Genomic DNA, 15,887 nt, shown 5'->3' on the forward strand with positions numbered 1-15,887 from the left:
GTATAATGGATTGCTACTGTTCACATCTGCCCTTATAAGTGTGTGGATCTGATAATACTCCATTCTTAACAGGAAGCTCCAGTTACAGAGACACTTGGTGTCCCACGGACAAGTTGAGTTTCTGCTAGGTGCCAATAACTATTTTGCAAGTAGAGACTACTCATACTGCTGAAGGCATGTCTTTGCTTCAGAACCCAAAAGGTATGTGTTGTAGCTCTCCTGTTGGGACTTGTCAGTAATTCCACACAGCATCTTTATCTACCATAAAGACATTTGGTATCATCAGACATGCTCGGTCATATGGCCAAGGGGCAGATAAGCTGGTACCCCAGCCTGGGCTTGCTTCAGAGTCCTCTCTTGATCTGAGCCCCAGCTGAACTGCCAATCTTCTGGGTGGCTCCCAACATGAGTGAGACAAGTATTCCCAACCACAGTATTGGCTACCTCCAAAATCCTAAGAGGGCCCCCAAGAATGAAGACTCTGTCATCTTCCATAATGTAGGGAATGCCCCACCTCTTCCAGACTTCCATACCCTTAAAATCTTCACTGATACAGCAGAATCCTAAATTTTCATGGGGTTTAACTCCCACTCTGTTGCACACCTGTATCTTCCTAGAACATCAGGGAACTTGTCATTCCCAGTTTTATAGGGCAAATTAACCTGATGTTATCACTTTAGTGAGTGAATGTAATAATTTGAGGGATGTCAAGATGGTCAAGGTCCCTATGGACCATATTGTAACAAAAGGCAACAGAATTAACATAGCCGTGGAGCAAGACAGTGAATATTCTATCTCTTCTGTATAAAGGTGATCTCTGTTTGTTCTTTTCTTTTGACTAAGAAGAATGCTTTCACTAGATCAAAATCCACAAGCTAGATGTCCGAAACTGTGTTATTTTGTTGCAACGAAGATACCAAGTATGGCCAGCCATCGCTTGGTTCAGATTACAGTAGCCCTTGAATAGAGATGTGATGAACAGTATCACCCCTGCATCCTTTAAGTCTTTGAAGACTAATCGAAAACTACCATCAGGATGTGGTATTGCTTCTGATTTAGCCTCTTGGCCAGGGCTAGAAGCAGTTTTAGGGGATTCTGCTTGTCTTTTTCTGTCATCATGGCTCTTATTCCACAGCTAAGTGGACCAATGTGAGAATTATGCCATTTCTAAATATATCTATCCTGATTACAAACTCAGAGACAGAGGAAATAAACACAGCATCGGTTTGTGAATCCACTGGACTCACTAAAAAACAGACATATATTGGAATTTTATTTACCATCAGGACCACATATGCTTCCACTCTAACTGGAGGATCACAATGGTGCTTTGCATCCAAAGGTGTCAATGTCAGTTCAGGCTCTGTATCTTACAGACCTAGAAAAGGTTGGGTATTGCCTCAATGCACAGTTACTCTAATGTATGATGGCAAGTCCTTTTCGAAAGATTGATGAATATCTACCATATATTCTTGCAGTAGTTTTGCAAGGTCCTTCCTCAAGGAAATATGATCTTCTTTTCAACCAAAGGGCTCTGTCTATAAACCAACATAGGTCTAGAAAATATGTGAGCGTCTATGATTTTCCATGGAGGCTATATTCACCATGTGTTCTTTTGCTCTCAAGTTTTTTGATTATGGGGCATCTAGGTGGCTCAGCCAGTTAAATGTGTCTGACTCTTCATTTTGGCTCAGGTTATGATGTCTCAGTTCATGAGATTGAGCCCCACATGGGACTCTGTGCTGATAGCAGATAGTCTGCTTGGCATTCTCTCTCTCCCTCTCTCTTTCCCTCCCTCTGACCCTCCTCCACTCATTCTCTCTCTCTCTCGCTCTCTCTCTCTGTCAAAATAAGTAAATAGACTAAAAAAATAAAGTACACTTAAAACATTTGGGGGGAGGGCACTTGGGTGGTTCAATCAGTTGAGCGTCCAAATTCGGCTCAGGTCATGATCTCATGGTTCGTGGGTTCTGAGCCAACAGCTCAGAGCCTAGAACCTGCTTTAGATTCTGCGTCTGCCTCTCTCTCTCTGCCTCTCCCCCACTTGCTCTCTGTCTCTCTCTATCAAAAATTAATAAACATTAAAAAAATAATTTTTTTTGATTACACAAATTGAGCAACTTCAGGGTCAGCTGATCAGATATTTCATCTCTTGATACAAATGATCTATTAATCATTGCCACAGACACTGCAGATCAAGCCTCCTGACAACTACTGCAGCCTTCTTCCCCATCATGTAATCATATCTACCTAGTCTCAGAAAGCCAAGTACATACCTGGCTTCTATCATTCTGAAACCCCACTTTTGGTCAACACAGTGGTCACCTTTTAATTCTCCCCAGTCTTTTCTGTTATAGAACAGACTTCTGCCTTCTGGATGCAGTCTTTAAGAATTTAGTCATAAAGTAACTTCTGTGTAATCCTTTTCAGTCTAGCATTTGCCAATGTCTTATGATGGAGAAAGACCAAAACCCAGAGCTTTGTCCATTCAGTTGGTCAGCATGAGTTTGCTGAGTGTTGACTATATACTTGGTGATGAATAAAAAGTTAGAAATGTGACAGAGACTTACCTGGACACAAAGAATCTTCTCATTTTCCAGTGGGAACATGTACTTTGGAAAAGTAACTGCAAATCGCTGAACCTGGCTTGGGGGTCAGGAAAGTCTTTTCTGAAGACTGATGAGATATTAGATTGGTCCCTAGTGTGCAGGAACAGGGAGCTGCCTTCAGAGAGGCTTCAAGGCAGGGAAAAGAGTGCCCTATCTGAGAAGATCAAAGTTCAGCCTGGTCAGGGAGTAGAGCTAATGGAAAAAAAGGGGCTGACGATGAATGAAATAACAGCTTTTTAGTGTATTTATTTGTTTCTATATTGTAGTAATGGAGCCCACTGTTTTAAGCCGTTATCTTATTAAAAAGAATCCACATTTGAAAGCTTGAAATTCAATTAGATGTGCATTTATTGAGCAAGACCTGGTTTCACCCTCAGGTAACTTTGAATCTAACAGAAAAGTTACGACATATTTTCACATTGTTCTAAGTCAGAATGTGCCTTAAGGGAAAGGCATAGTGCTGTGTGAACATAGGGGTAGGTGTATGGGATTCATTCTTGCATTCATTTCTTCAAGAGATATTTATCAAGTACCTTGTCTGGGGTTACAAAGATGAACAAGGTGAATTCCGTTTATTGGAGAAGCCAGACACATACATAAATCATCAGAATCCTATGTGTGCAAAGATAGAGATATGCACAGGCTCTAGTGAGATAATGAAAATAATTCATGGGATACTTTTGAAAACTTTACACATTTCCCCATTTATTTCTCTCAGTAACTTTATGAGGTAGGTATTGCTGTCCTCATTTCTGAGATGAGAAAACCAGCACTCAGAGAAGTTAAATAAACTGGAGAGTTCCCAAAGTTTGAAAGTTGAAGATATGGAATTCAAATCCATACAAGGATTTTCCAGGCTCTTAGCCACCATAACATACTGCTTCCTAGTAACACATAGGTTCACAGAGGTGAAGATGCCTTCTTGAGCTGAGTGTAGCAATTAAGAGATATGGGTGGGGTGATGGGGGTAGGTGGGTGCTCAAAAGATGGGGCAAAGTGAATAAAGGCCCAGGAGGCAGGAAATTACCCAATGTCAGGGGACCATGGCCATTCTAGGTTGTTGCAGTCGTATGGGGCATGGTGTAGAAGGGAACAAAATGGGAGGACAGTTAAAAATTGTTGCAGTGTTTCAGAGAGAGGGTGAGGAGGGTTTGAACTAGGATAGTAGCAGAATGGACGGAGGGAGAGGAGAAGCTTGAGTAAAATGTAGGTGGTGAAGTTAGTGGGCTTTCCTCTGGCTGTGGGGAGTCAGCACTGGGGGAAGTCTGATTTGGCTCCTTGGTTCCTGATGTGGGAGACAGAGTAGATGGATGGTGATGCCATTAAATAAACAGAAATCAGGCTTTGGGTTAGACAATGAGTTCAACTTTAGTCATGTTGAGTTGGAAGTGCCAATGGATTATCCAGGCGAAGAACTCCATCAGGAAGTTGCAAATATGGGGCAAAGTCCACAATAGACATACAAGCTGGAGAAAGAGATTTGGTACCATCAGCCTATGGATAAAGTTAAGGCAAGAAGAGTGGAAGCGTGTCCCAGGCAGAGTGGGTGAAGCAAGCTGAGTGAGGGATGGTCATGGGAAGGGAGGAGAGGAGTGGGGTGGGCGAGGAGTAGGTTGGAGGGGTCATGTGAGGAGATGGTTAGAGGGTAGAGGAGAAGGTGCCTGGGTGGCTCCTTGAGCCACCCAGTTGAGCGTCTGACTCTTGATTTCAGCTCAGGTCATGATCCCAGGGTTGTGGGATCTAGTCCTGCATGGGGATCCATGCTGAGTGTGGAGTCTGCTTGGGATTTTCTCCCTCTCTCTCTCCCTCTCTCTCTCTCTCCCTCTCTGCCCTTCCATTGCTCATGCTTTCTCTTTCTCTAAAAAAAATAATACAAAATAAAGAGGGAGAAGAGAAATAGGCACTTCAGGCAGTGTGAAATACAATAAAATAGGGAGAAATAAGTATGTTTTTAGTGAATGTAATAAAGTTTGGGGGAGGGGCTGGATAATAATGGGTTTTATGTAGTTAATTGATGATATTGGGTAAGGGTTATATTATTGTGACCATTGAATCCAGGAAATGAGAAGCTGGGAGCAGAATGATGCTGTAGGAAGTTTATTTTCAAAGAGCGTAGAGTGGATCAAAGGGAGGAATTATATGTATAATGGAATACTATTCAGCCTTAGAACGGAAGAAAATTCTGACACTGCAACACAAATGAGCTCTGAGGACACAATGCTAAATGAAATAAGCCAGTCACAGAAGGATAAATGCTATATGATTCCACTTATATGAGGTGCCTAGCATTGTCAGATTCATAGAGACAGAAAGAATAGCGTTTTGCAGGGGCTGGAGGAGTTACTATGTAATGGGTATGGAGTTTCAGTTTTGCAGGATGAAAAGAGTCCTGGATACGGATGGTGGTGATGGCCGTGTAACTACATGAATATCCTTAATGCCACCTAAAAATGGTTAAGAAGGTACATTTTTATGTTATGTGTCTTTTACCACAATTGCAAACTTAAAAAGGAAAAAAAAAGAAGAAAAAGGGGGAGAGTGATGAGGAGCAGGGCTTCTTTTTGGAGGCTATTTCTTAGCCCAGATGAGTGCTAATGCGGCTAGAATTGGGTAGGTATCGGTGGAGATGTCAGTGCAACTGTATGAAAGGGCTGTGTTCGTTCGTACATCAGAGATGGTCAAATGTTGGCAATGTCATATGGTTCAAACCAACAGAAAGGCAAAGGGAGACACGTTCCTTAATGAAGTCCAAGAAAATGTACATTCTTACCATTTAAGTTAAATTGCAAAATATTTCCTGGGGCACTTGCTTTCAAACTAATAACCCAAATAGCAAATATTTTCCGCTTTCAATCATCTTAGGTCAATTGGAAAATAGCTTTTTTATTTTTTATTGGAAAACTCATACTGTCTTCACTTCATTCAGTGTGAAGTTGAGTTGCCAAAATTGCCTTCAGTCCACATTTGTCTTTTGTGTTTCAAAGAGGAAAGTTTCCATTTCTCCATTTCATCCTGAAAGCTTTCACAAAGTTTGGGCAGTGACTAGTGCTGTTCCCATAACTCACTTCATCATTTCAGCTCTACTTCTTGTTGTTGGCAGACCTCAGATGCCAAGTTTCTGTTTCAGTGCGGCTCAAAATCCCACAGAGGACTTCAGTACCAATACCCGCTGACCTTCTCTGAGCCAAGAGCCATTAACTTTTTAACAAAGTAACAGAACGAAGGGCGCAGGCTTTATTAGTACCTATAATCCACCAGGATTAAAAAAAAAATCACACACACACACATAAGCAGTGCTGAAACCATGTTGTATATAAGACTCATCCCAGGGAGATTGTTAAAAGAGAAAATTCTCAAGTGGCTTTCGCAGAGATTCTAATTCAGCGCATATTGGGTGGCGTACAGGAATCTGTTTTTTACAAAAATGTAGATAACTCTGATAAGTGGTGGTGGCCTATGCACTATTTTTTGAGCACTTGATAGACTAAATCAGGGTTTATTTTTGCCTAATGATAATTACAGTCAAACTAATATTGTCATCTTGAAGTTGGTGATTATACTAGCGTTTGGAGTACATTTCAGTTCATAATATTTTTGAAGAACATTTTTCTAAACTTCAGGATTGGTTAAGGAAATGAATGGATAAAATGAAGTACTACATAGTTTGCCACAGGTTTTCTGCTCTTTAGGGACAAGAGTCATGGTTATCTCTTTCCATGGCTGGGCTTCTGTTTTCTCTAGCTCTCCAAGTGTTGAAGCAGAAGAAGGAGGAGGTTAGAGCCCTAAGAAGCAAAGACAGTTGAATGTCACTGGGATGGCAAAAGTCACCCAGGATAATAGCAGGAATGGGGTGGAGAGGCATGTTATGAGCCTGATGGGGAAATCCTCAGGGAAAGCTGGGAAATAGGTAATTTTCAGAGGAAGGGTGGGTACACCTTTAAAAGAGAAGGAGTTTTTGAAGAAAAGTTATGGAATAGCAGTCTGGATGCATTGGTGGGAACCAGTTTTTGTCCTAGACCCTGAGGTTCCAAGGGCATGGGAGAATGATTCATCTCCGCTGAAGGGGATGGGAAGGAATGTTGTTGCCAGGGGGACCCAGTGACTAAGAAAAAAAGATGCCAAAGGAAGGTACTGGATTTCTCCCAACATCTTTTTTTGTTGGTCAAAAGAGATTTTCTCATACAATGAAATATTGTTTGGCGATCCCGCTGGGTATACGACCAAAGGCCAAGCAGCATTTTGAATGAGGATAAGGGAACCTGGATTGCATGACACAAATATGGTCAAAGAAAATGTTCAGGAATTGCTTTTCCTTTGGAAGCGTGCTAGACTCAAGAACACACACTTCAAAGCAGGGATGAAAAGGTGGGGCACCTTAGGGGCCAGCCAGGTAGGGTAAGTGGGTGATGATGCCTAGATGGAGAGCATGAACAACAAGAGCTCTCTGGCTTCTCTAAGGGGGCTGGCCTTGACAATGCCCAACTGTCTTCAGGTGAGCACAAACGGTGCTGCGTAACAGAAATTCCTTATTACTGATGAAAGCTTTCCAATTTTAAAATGCTAATTCAGATATTAAGTAAAATGTGTCATAGGCCAAACCAAACATATCTGTGGCCAGATCTGGCCCATAGGCTGTCGTGTGTGGTCTCCGCTTTGGAGCGAGAGAGACCTTGGCAGGAAGCTGGCTCGGCTTCTAGCCATTAAACCTCTCTGACCCTCGGTTTTCTCCCTCACAAAGCAATGGGTGGAATAATACCTAACTTTTACGTTTTTGGGGGGAAGGATTAGACATATTCTTCACGTCATTAAATGAATATCAGGTAGGTTTCCAGTGTCTGCTCCCTGCTCTGTAAATGGCTTTCCTATTGATCAGAATCATGCGTTCTTTCAACATTTCCTCCCCCAGTCTAATAAACAAATATGTCATCTTGGAAGTGTAAAATGTTTCTGTGTCTACAGCTATACTTTAGGTTAAGGTGTGATAGTCAGTATAGAGAAGCCATGTGCCTTTAGATAACTTCCCCAATTGCCTTGCTTTAGGACCTTCTGTTTAGACCCACTGATCATATAGATGTCTGAAAGTCAAAGGCAATAATAAAACATATTATACAAGAGGAGAAGATATAGAGGAACCGTTAAACTATATATCAAAAATATATCAATAACTCTTTCTTTCCATGCTTTGCTAGAAACAGTGCAAAGTGAATTAAACAGACACAATTCCTTTCCTCTTGGAAGACCTAGAACATATTCCAATGACAGCAGAGATTTTTTATTCATATGAAGAGGGCTATAGCAAATGAATAAATGAAGCAAAAAAAAAAAAAAAAAAGAGGAAGGAAGAAGTATCAGATGCATGTCACATCAGGGGAAAATCATTTTGCCTTTTTCTGTTGATCAGAGAGCTCATGAAGAGATGAGATTGTCAAACTGAATAATCTAAAGAGATTCCTTGGTGACTTAACATGAAGCGAATGTCTAGATATGAGAGAGGTGAGTATTTCAAAATAGAGTGAAGAGTTGAACAGAGGAGAAGGAAGAAATGATTGTCCTAAATGGACTTGAATATGCCTGGAAGGATAGGATTGTGGTAGACAAGATGTGTGGGACTAGGCAGTTCTGAGAAGTAAAATGGTGTGAGGCAATGCCCTTTTGCTGAACTCTCTAGAGTTGGCCTTCCTCATGGAGGGTATCCCAAAGGTCTAGGAAAAGTCTTCCCTCTGGTATCTGAGCACTTGTTTATCTTGAATTTTTCATGGTGTTTTCAGTTAGTTTGAGTCAACCTGCTCCTCTGTTCTTTTCTATAATCTTCCTGAGTCTGTTTAGGGTTATCTGACAACTAAACTAGCCCTGGGGACAGGAGCTCAGTAAAAAAGAGACCATATACAATTGCTTACTTTCTAGCAGTATTTAAGGAGCTTTCTCTTGGGCTGACCTGGTGAACCACTGCCATCTTCAAGTGCCTATTTGGGGTAAGTTGGCCAGACTCTCTCCCAGTTTGGACCATATTCTCTGTGACCTTGCCCACTCCTGTAGCGGTCTGGACTTTCTTGTCAAAATGATATTTTGTTTTTGTTATGCTAAACTTGGTCCAGGGACTTTTTTGCTCTTACATTGTGCTCCATGATCAACTGGGAGTTTTAAAAAAGGGGTTAGGAAGAAAGCTTAACTTCTTACAAAGTCTTTGAATCTGTCAACTCAGCAGGAAGAAAGGGATAAGCTGATCTGAAATGGGATAACCAGCTAAACACATACACGTATATATATCTATATTTGTATCAAAAAAGTTTCAAGATGCCAATATATTTCTTGCCTTTAGTTGTCTTTAAACTAAGAAGAGAGTTTGGTAGTGGTATTTGCTATTTGGATTCATCCTGGCTCCTGACCTAATTTCCAGCTGTGACTTTTCAGGCAAATTACTCAACCACTCTTCTCTCTCTATATATATATTTAGTGTGTGTTTGTATGGGGTGGGCTTACATAGCATCTTACATTGACTATGGAGATTAAATAAATGCATGTAAAGCACTTAAGTAGTAAAGGAATAAGTGTTTGATTATGACTATGATCATGAATATTATTATAATGCTTATGATTGAGTTAGCCTTGGTCTGAGGTCCTCAGGTATTGAGCTATGGGCTTATGGGCAACTATCCTTCAAATTTCAGAGCATGCTGGGGATGTTAGTCATGGGCAGAGTTTCTGCTTTGCCATATTCCATGAAAGCCTAGAGGCTAAGGAGGTCCCAAGAGTCCAAGTGATGACTGATAGTACAGAGATGTTTATGGTAGTCTTAGCCTACGAATTCCAAGTTCTAATTCCACAGGTGATCTTTTCAAAGAGAACTCATATTGAAAATTTCCTGCATCTGCTCATATAGTCTTTTCAGCGAAACACTGTATGTTTTAGGAGATAATACTTTTTTGAAGAATAATTATTCATAAGTAAAGCAGATAAGTTTTTTTCCTCTTCCTGATTACAAATGGTATCCAAGTGGCTTTTGAATTGCTAGATAATATTTTATAGACTGCAAAGTTAGAGAATTTAGCAAGTAGCCACACATTTCCATTGGGTATTTCCAAACACATGTGAGAAAATCGGAAAGTTGGGTGCCCTGTATATGGATTTCCATTGAAATTTATGGCAGTTCCAGGGCATAATCACATCAACACATATCCATAGATAGTTTACCATGTTAACTAACTGTGGTTTTGGATTTAATTGCCAACTTTTACTCTAATAGTAATTCCAGACAGGAATAACAGAGTGAAGGGACCTGCCCAGGTTGTTACCACTGCCTATAAAACAAGTAAGATCCTTAGGGTTTAATTAGAGGACTCATAATTATACCCGAAGCATGCTAGTGTTAAAATATGAACACTGGACATCTGGAAGATGAGTCTGGATTTGGTCACTTGCCTTTAGGAATCTAAATCCATGAAACTGTGAGCGTCCAAAGAAGCAGTGATGCTCACACCTGGGGCTTGTGCACAGGCAGAAACGACAAAGGTGACTGTGAGTTGGTCTGCAAAGCAGAATAATTCAGAAAAGATAAATAAAAAATTATTCAAAATCACAAGGAATCCAAAATGATGACTGGCTTCTTCAGCCCTACCATGAACAGAAGTGATTTAAAAGGAAGAGGAGGCACCTGAAAAATATGTTCTTCCTTCATAAAACCTTATGAACACATGGCCTCTGGGACTCATGTCACACAGGATTCCTACTGGTATCAGTCTTTTAGGAAAAGAATGACTGAAAGACCAACCTCTGGTTACACAGGCTCAGTGGAAAGGGTCTGAGAAGGAGGATATATGGCGAAAGGCATAGAATAGCTTTGATAGAGAGTATCGTGTATCATTTTCTCAGCTCTCTTCTCTCCCACCAGTGCCAGAGTTATGTGTCTGCTTGTACATATATATATATATATATATATATATATATATATATGCATGCACATCAAACACATGTTTATGTGTGCATATATGTGCATATATATGTATATATATACATATAGATTCCATTCTCTCAAGTGCGTTAGAAATGTTAAAAAGAGAGAGTTAAGGCACTTTTTTCCATTTTTTTCTTCCAAAGTTATGAAAAGAAGGGTTTTTTGTTTGTTCCCGATAAGATTTTAGGAATAACGTTGAGAAAACTGCTCCTATACTTTATAGCAGATTCCATCTAAAATTAGTTTTTGTGTGTGTGTGGTTTAGGAATAAAATTTCAGGCTTCTTGGCATAGTTTCCATTCTGTCTCTTTCTCCATAAAAAGATAATTTCATTGTCTCCAAGTTACAAGGAATCCACTCTACATGGTACAGCAAAATTTAAATTATACAATTGGGATTACTCTAGAGTAAAACTCCTTAAAAACAGAGAGCACAGCTTAAGTGTATGGTCTAGAGGTAAGAGTAAATGGAGTGGAAAGTAGTAAAAGGTTGGGTTAGAAGGCTTAATACTTAGGATCTGGCAGGCCGTTGCAGGTACCTACTCCTTGGGAGACACCGATGGGACAAGGCAGGCGTGTGTCGAGTGAAGCAATTCATGAATACTCAGCCATGAAATGGAAAATCCAAATGAAATAAGGACCACGGTAACTATCTTGGTCTATTAATATTTAAATATTAATACCTACTTTTCTTTGCGAGACGTTACTGAATATTTATCGACGAGGAAAAAAATGAGAGTTTGGGAAGAAGAACATGTTCGAGAACTGCATTTAAACAGAGTTTCAATGACATGTGGTCTTCTTAACTCAAATAGTCAACCAATTAAAATAAGTTCCCATCCAAACGTGTCTTCAAATTTAGGGTCCGCTGGAAAAAATTTCCAAAATGCATTACAACTTTCGATAGGGGTGACACATGGTCCTGTTTTCCCAAAACTTGGATTTAATATTTGAATGCAATGGTATTTGACTGTGTTAGGATAGAATATTTGAACTTAAAAAGAAAACTCCTGAATTTGTTTATGCATAAGCCTATTAAAAATATTTCTAGGGGCTCTCGTTTTGTTTATTCTCTAGAATATAACCTATCTTTGAAGTGGTATAGGCATTTTAAAAAAGTCATTCCTAAGCTAAGTAATTAGACTGGAAACAAAAGTTATTCTTAGAGTACATTCCACATATAAAGCTATGCACACGATGCTTTGATTCAAATAATACTCTTATAAAACTTTGTTATTGTTTGAGGCCCATATTCAGAGTGGCAACTTTTGTTTTTGATGATTATTCCATCCTGAAACAATTTCCCCCCTGCCCAATTAAACCAGAAATTAGGAGCACATTTATATCTGATGAGACTTAAACTTCTCAACTGCCTGCTTCAGAAGCGAGGACCTTTAGTGGTTATGTTCATTTTGTCTCTGCACAGAGGGCTCAGAAGAAAACAGAATCAATTCCCCTAACTTTTTCTGGAAGAGGAAGGTTGTTTTTGTTGCTTTGATCTTAGCATGTTGTGTATTTTTTATTGGCTGTTGAATATAAAAAGCCATAGCCTCATCTGGTTTTTCTGCTATATTCTCATATTGTAAATCACATAATGCCTTCCAATCTAAACTTAAATGCCTAGGTCCAAAATATTATTTCAAAATGGATTTATCATTGCAGTTGATAGAAAGATTTCCAGGGTGTAAGAAAACTCTCCAAGGTTCGAGTAATATGTCACAGACTGCTAAAAATATATCCATGCACTTTAGACAACAAATTCCAGGATGTAGACATATACTCATGCTATTTTAGATCCCTTTTTCTATCATTGCAAGAGGCTGTTGAAGCTAATGTAGCAGCTGGCTAGGTTATTGCTTCTATAATATAATCCATAATGCAAAAGCAGCTATTTTCCAAACATTCTAGAGCAACTCAACTTGTTTACATGTCTCTGTAAGGTAATTTTCCTATAACTTTGTGCGAATTGGTGTCATACTATTTGGTAAAAATCTTCATTAAATCAAGACAACTACACTTGGTTAAATTCTCTCTCATACAGAGAACTGCAGGAAAATTACAGTTAGCTGATTTGAGGCCATCATCATGAAGTAAATACAGGGTTTTAGACGATTAATGCAAACTACAAAAATGGAGTTGTATAATTAAACATCAAATAGTCCAAGTCATAAAAGTCATAGATTAATTGTCTCTCAGTTCGAGTCAGATCCTTTAAATATTGTCTCACGACCTGAGCATTGGTTCTTTCATCAGAAGAATGCCTATCCTTAAAGTTTGGAAATTTCAGCTCTTTTGGAGCACCAATCAGCTGCAAAAAGTAATTGGCATCTTCTTCCAAAGTTTCGAATTTCCCTACAAAATCATAGTTGATTAAACATGGATAGCAGAGTTTGCTGACCTTTTCCCAGTGAATGTCCATTCCTACTGGACGGTGGGAATCCAGCAAATAGTGGACGAACTCTTTGAATTTGACCCCAGATCCATTATTTAATGCTTCTTCACAGGCATTTGGCCGATATTTCTTTATAATTGCCTTCCCAAATACTGGATGGTAATAGCTATTGGGGTGTTCAAATTTGTCCCTAAATGCTGACACTAATCTTTCCATGGGATCACGAACAAAAACAGCTTTGGTGTAGGTATTCAAACGAGTATATATCCCTTTTAAGTCAAAGCTATCTAGTTTTTTCAAATGCTTCCCGTAGTGAACAGCATCATGGGAGATGTTGTACGCAGAGGAAGCCAACCCACTTAGCACCATCAGAATTCTCTTCCAGTTGGAGCAGCCAGCCTTGGGTACTTCACAATATAAGATTTTGTGTTTATCTTCCACATAGATCCTGGACACCATATGAAAAAGATGTGATTGAGGACGACTCACCCCGCCATATTTTTTGCAAGACTCCTGAAGGAAAGACCTGCGTTTCTCTTGGGCCACATCCGTTTCCTTCCATTTGTTGTCTTTGATTAAACTTTTATTTAAAGGGTGTATGTCCAATGGCCACTTCATTTCACTGAACTTCTTGAAAACAGTCCTAGTTCCTTGATGTTTTGCAATCAGCTTAATTGTTGGTGGCCCTGTGGTCTTCCCCAAAACTCGATCCTCTCCTTGTGAGTGGCTGGTCTTTGTTAAGACCCTCATTGGCCTCTCAGAGTTGAGCAGAAGATTTTCCTTTTTTCCCTTGGGATCCTCAGTGATGTGGAACTTGAGGTTCTGTTAAAATAGAGAAGGAGAAATGTTGAAAGCGCATTCACAAACGTGAGTATACAAGGATCTGAACATATTTGTTTCACAATACTATTGAGGAGAGCACATTTCATATAAGCTGCCAGAACAATTTAGCAAAGCATGCTGAATACACATTTTGTAGTAAGTTTCTTCAGAGAAAATATAACAATGAAAAATGGTATCCAAGCATCATTTTGAGCCAAAGTTTCACATTTTATATTATACATATTTGGTTACTTACATGTTATCATTTATTTAGTGTTAATGTGCTGCATTATATTAATAGATTTTCTCAAGCTAAATTATCTTGAGTATTATTTGGCTAAACCTACTAGTATTGATTTGAGTATGATCATAGTAAGTTGGTTATTGTTTTCTGTGCTATCTTTGTTAACTATGGTTATCAATTACACAACCTTACAAGGTACACACACACACACACACACACACACACACACACACACTGGCCACAAGATGGAAAGGAGGGTGTCCTGAATTTTCATTTTAGCTTTGTCTGTAACACATTAGAATGTACTTCATCATCCTGTAGGTCAATGATTCTTGAGCTATTCAGGAATGTGTTACCTTCAAGCATTAATTAATTAGTGCATCTGAATGTAGATACAAAATGTAGCTGCTTTTGGGGTATTCTGTGATGCACGGAAGAGTTTAAAGTCACAAATTACAACTTAAAATTGCAGCAAGGCAAATTATAAAATCCTCATGACCATTTCAGTTTTTCAAGCACTTGCAAAAGGAGATATTTTTTCCCTCGGACAATGTTTTATTTCAGAATATTCATTTATCATAATAATTTAGTAATTATAACCATACAATTTCATTCGTGTATGAAAACTTTGTCTTTTTCAAAAGTCTAATTGATGTCCTGCTACATAAAATTGTATGGAAAGTAGAATAAGAATTTAGTTCTCATGTCAGTGGGATGAATCAGCCTACCAACCATCTACTGTTCATCCGACTACATCTTCCTACAGCTCTTGCAATGACTGCAGAAGGGAATACATGGAAGACAGGACTTACAAGATGGAATCCTCTCCTAGAGATAAAATTGTAAGGACTTTGGCTTTTACTGTGGGTAAACTAGGGAAGTAGCAGGGAAGTAACATGATCTCACTTACACTTGAAAAGGATGGTTGAGGAGAAGACTGGCCTGGAAATATACATACAGAATTGTCAGCATGTTATTGGAAAAACCAATCAACAAATGGTGTGCTGTGGGAATAATAAATGGGGCCACCAGCCTAGTGCTGGAAGAAGTGGTGGGAGAAGTTCCCTAGAGGAGGATATCTATCTATCTATCTATCTATCTATCTGACATCCATCCATCCATCCATCCACTGTATCCCCAGTGTCTAGAATGGCCTGGAGCCTATAGTAATTGCTCTCACATATTTATTGAGTGAACAAATGAATAAATGGAATGAAATCTTCCAAGTTGATTAGTAATATTCTAGCAAATTGAGCAAAAGAGCAGAGAAACAGTTTGCACTGTGGATGGAAGCCACCTCAAAGCATCATGGTCCTTCTACTAGCTAGGCTTTAAGTGGGGTGGGGGTGGGAATTGCTTCTTTCTAGTGCAAGAAGATTGTGTGAGTAACCCCTGATCACCATACACCAACTTGGGTAGCCCCATAAAACAGCTGCCCAAATCTTCCATAGCATTGAGCCAACTGTTTGGTGTTTCAAGTCTAAAACCATTTGTCTTCTGTCATACTGGAGACTGCCAGGATGACTTCAAAGCCCTGAATCCATCTTTACTCTGATCAATTACCTGTAGTCCATTAAATTTTCACAGATGATCTGAAATTTGACTTGAGCTTTGGAAGATCATGGGGTTATTGGTTGACTGCATGGGAAGTACTTAGTACAGGCCTGAAATAAAATTGCCAATATATTTTTGCAGCTACTTCTTCTACTATTACAACTGTAAATAATAATTGCTATTATTAATATTTTATAGTGTAGTAATAATGTTTTATCCCATTGACTTAGTGAATTTCAAGGTTCCCCAGTTGTCCATTATTATCCAGACTATAATTTGTGTGTCTCTAGATGTACCTTAATTAGTTCCCTCCCTG

The 15,887-nt window shown here is 39.3% G+C and overlaps 1 protein-coding gene across 1 annotated transcript in view; it reads right to left on the bottom strand.

The window, feature by feature from the left end:
• Positions 1-11,056: 11,056 nt before the first annotated feature.
• The window catches only part of CHST9 (carbohydrate sulfotransferase 9), a 33,142-nt gene continuing 28,311 nt past the window's right edge, over positions 11,057-15,887 (bottom strand). The window contains exon 3 of the mRNA XM_042909682.1: positions 11,057-13,773. Coding sequence (XP_042765616.1) covers positions 12,682-13,773 — 1,092 coding nt within the window. The 3' untranslated portion in view covers positions 11,057-12,681. The remainder of the gene's footprint in view (positions 13,774-15,887) is intronic.

This window comes from Panthera leo, chromosome D3, assembly GCF_018350215.1.
Source record: "Panthera leo isolate Ple1 chromosome D3, P.leo_Ple1_pat1.1, whole genome shotgun sequence".
Lineage (NCBI taxonomy): Eukaryota > Metazoa > Chordata > Mammalia > Carnivora > Felidae > Panthera > Panthera leo.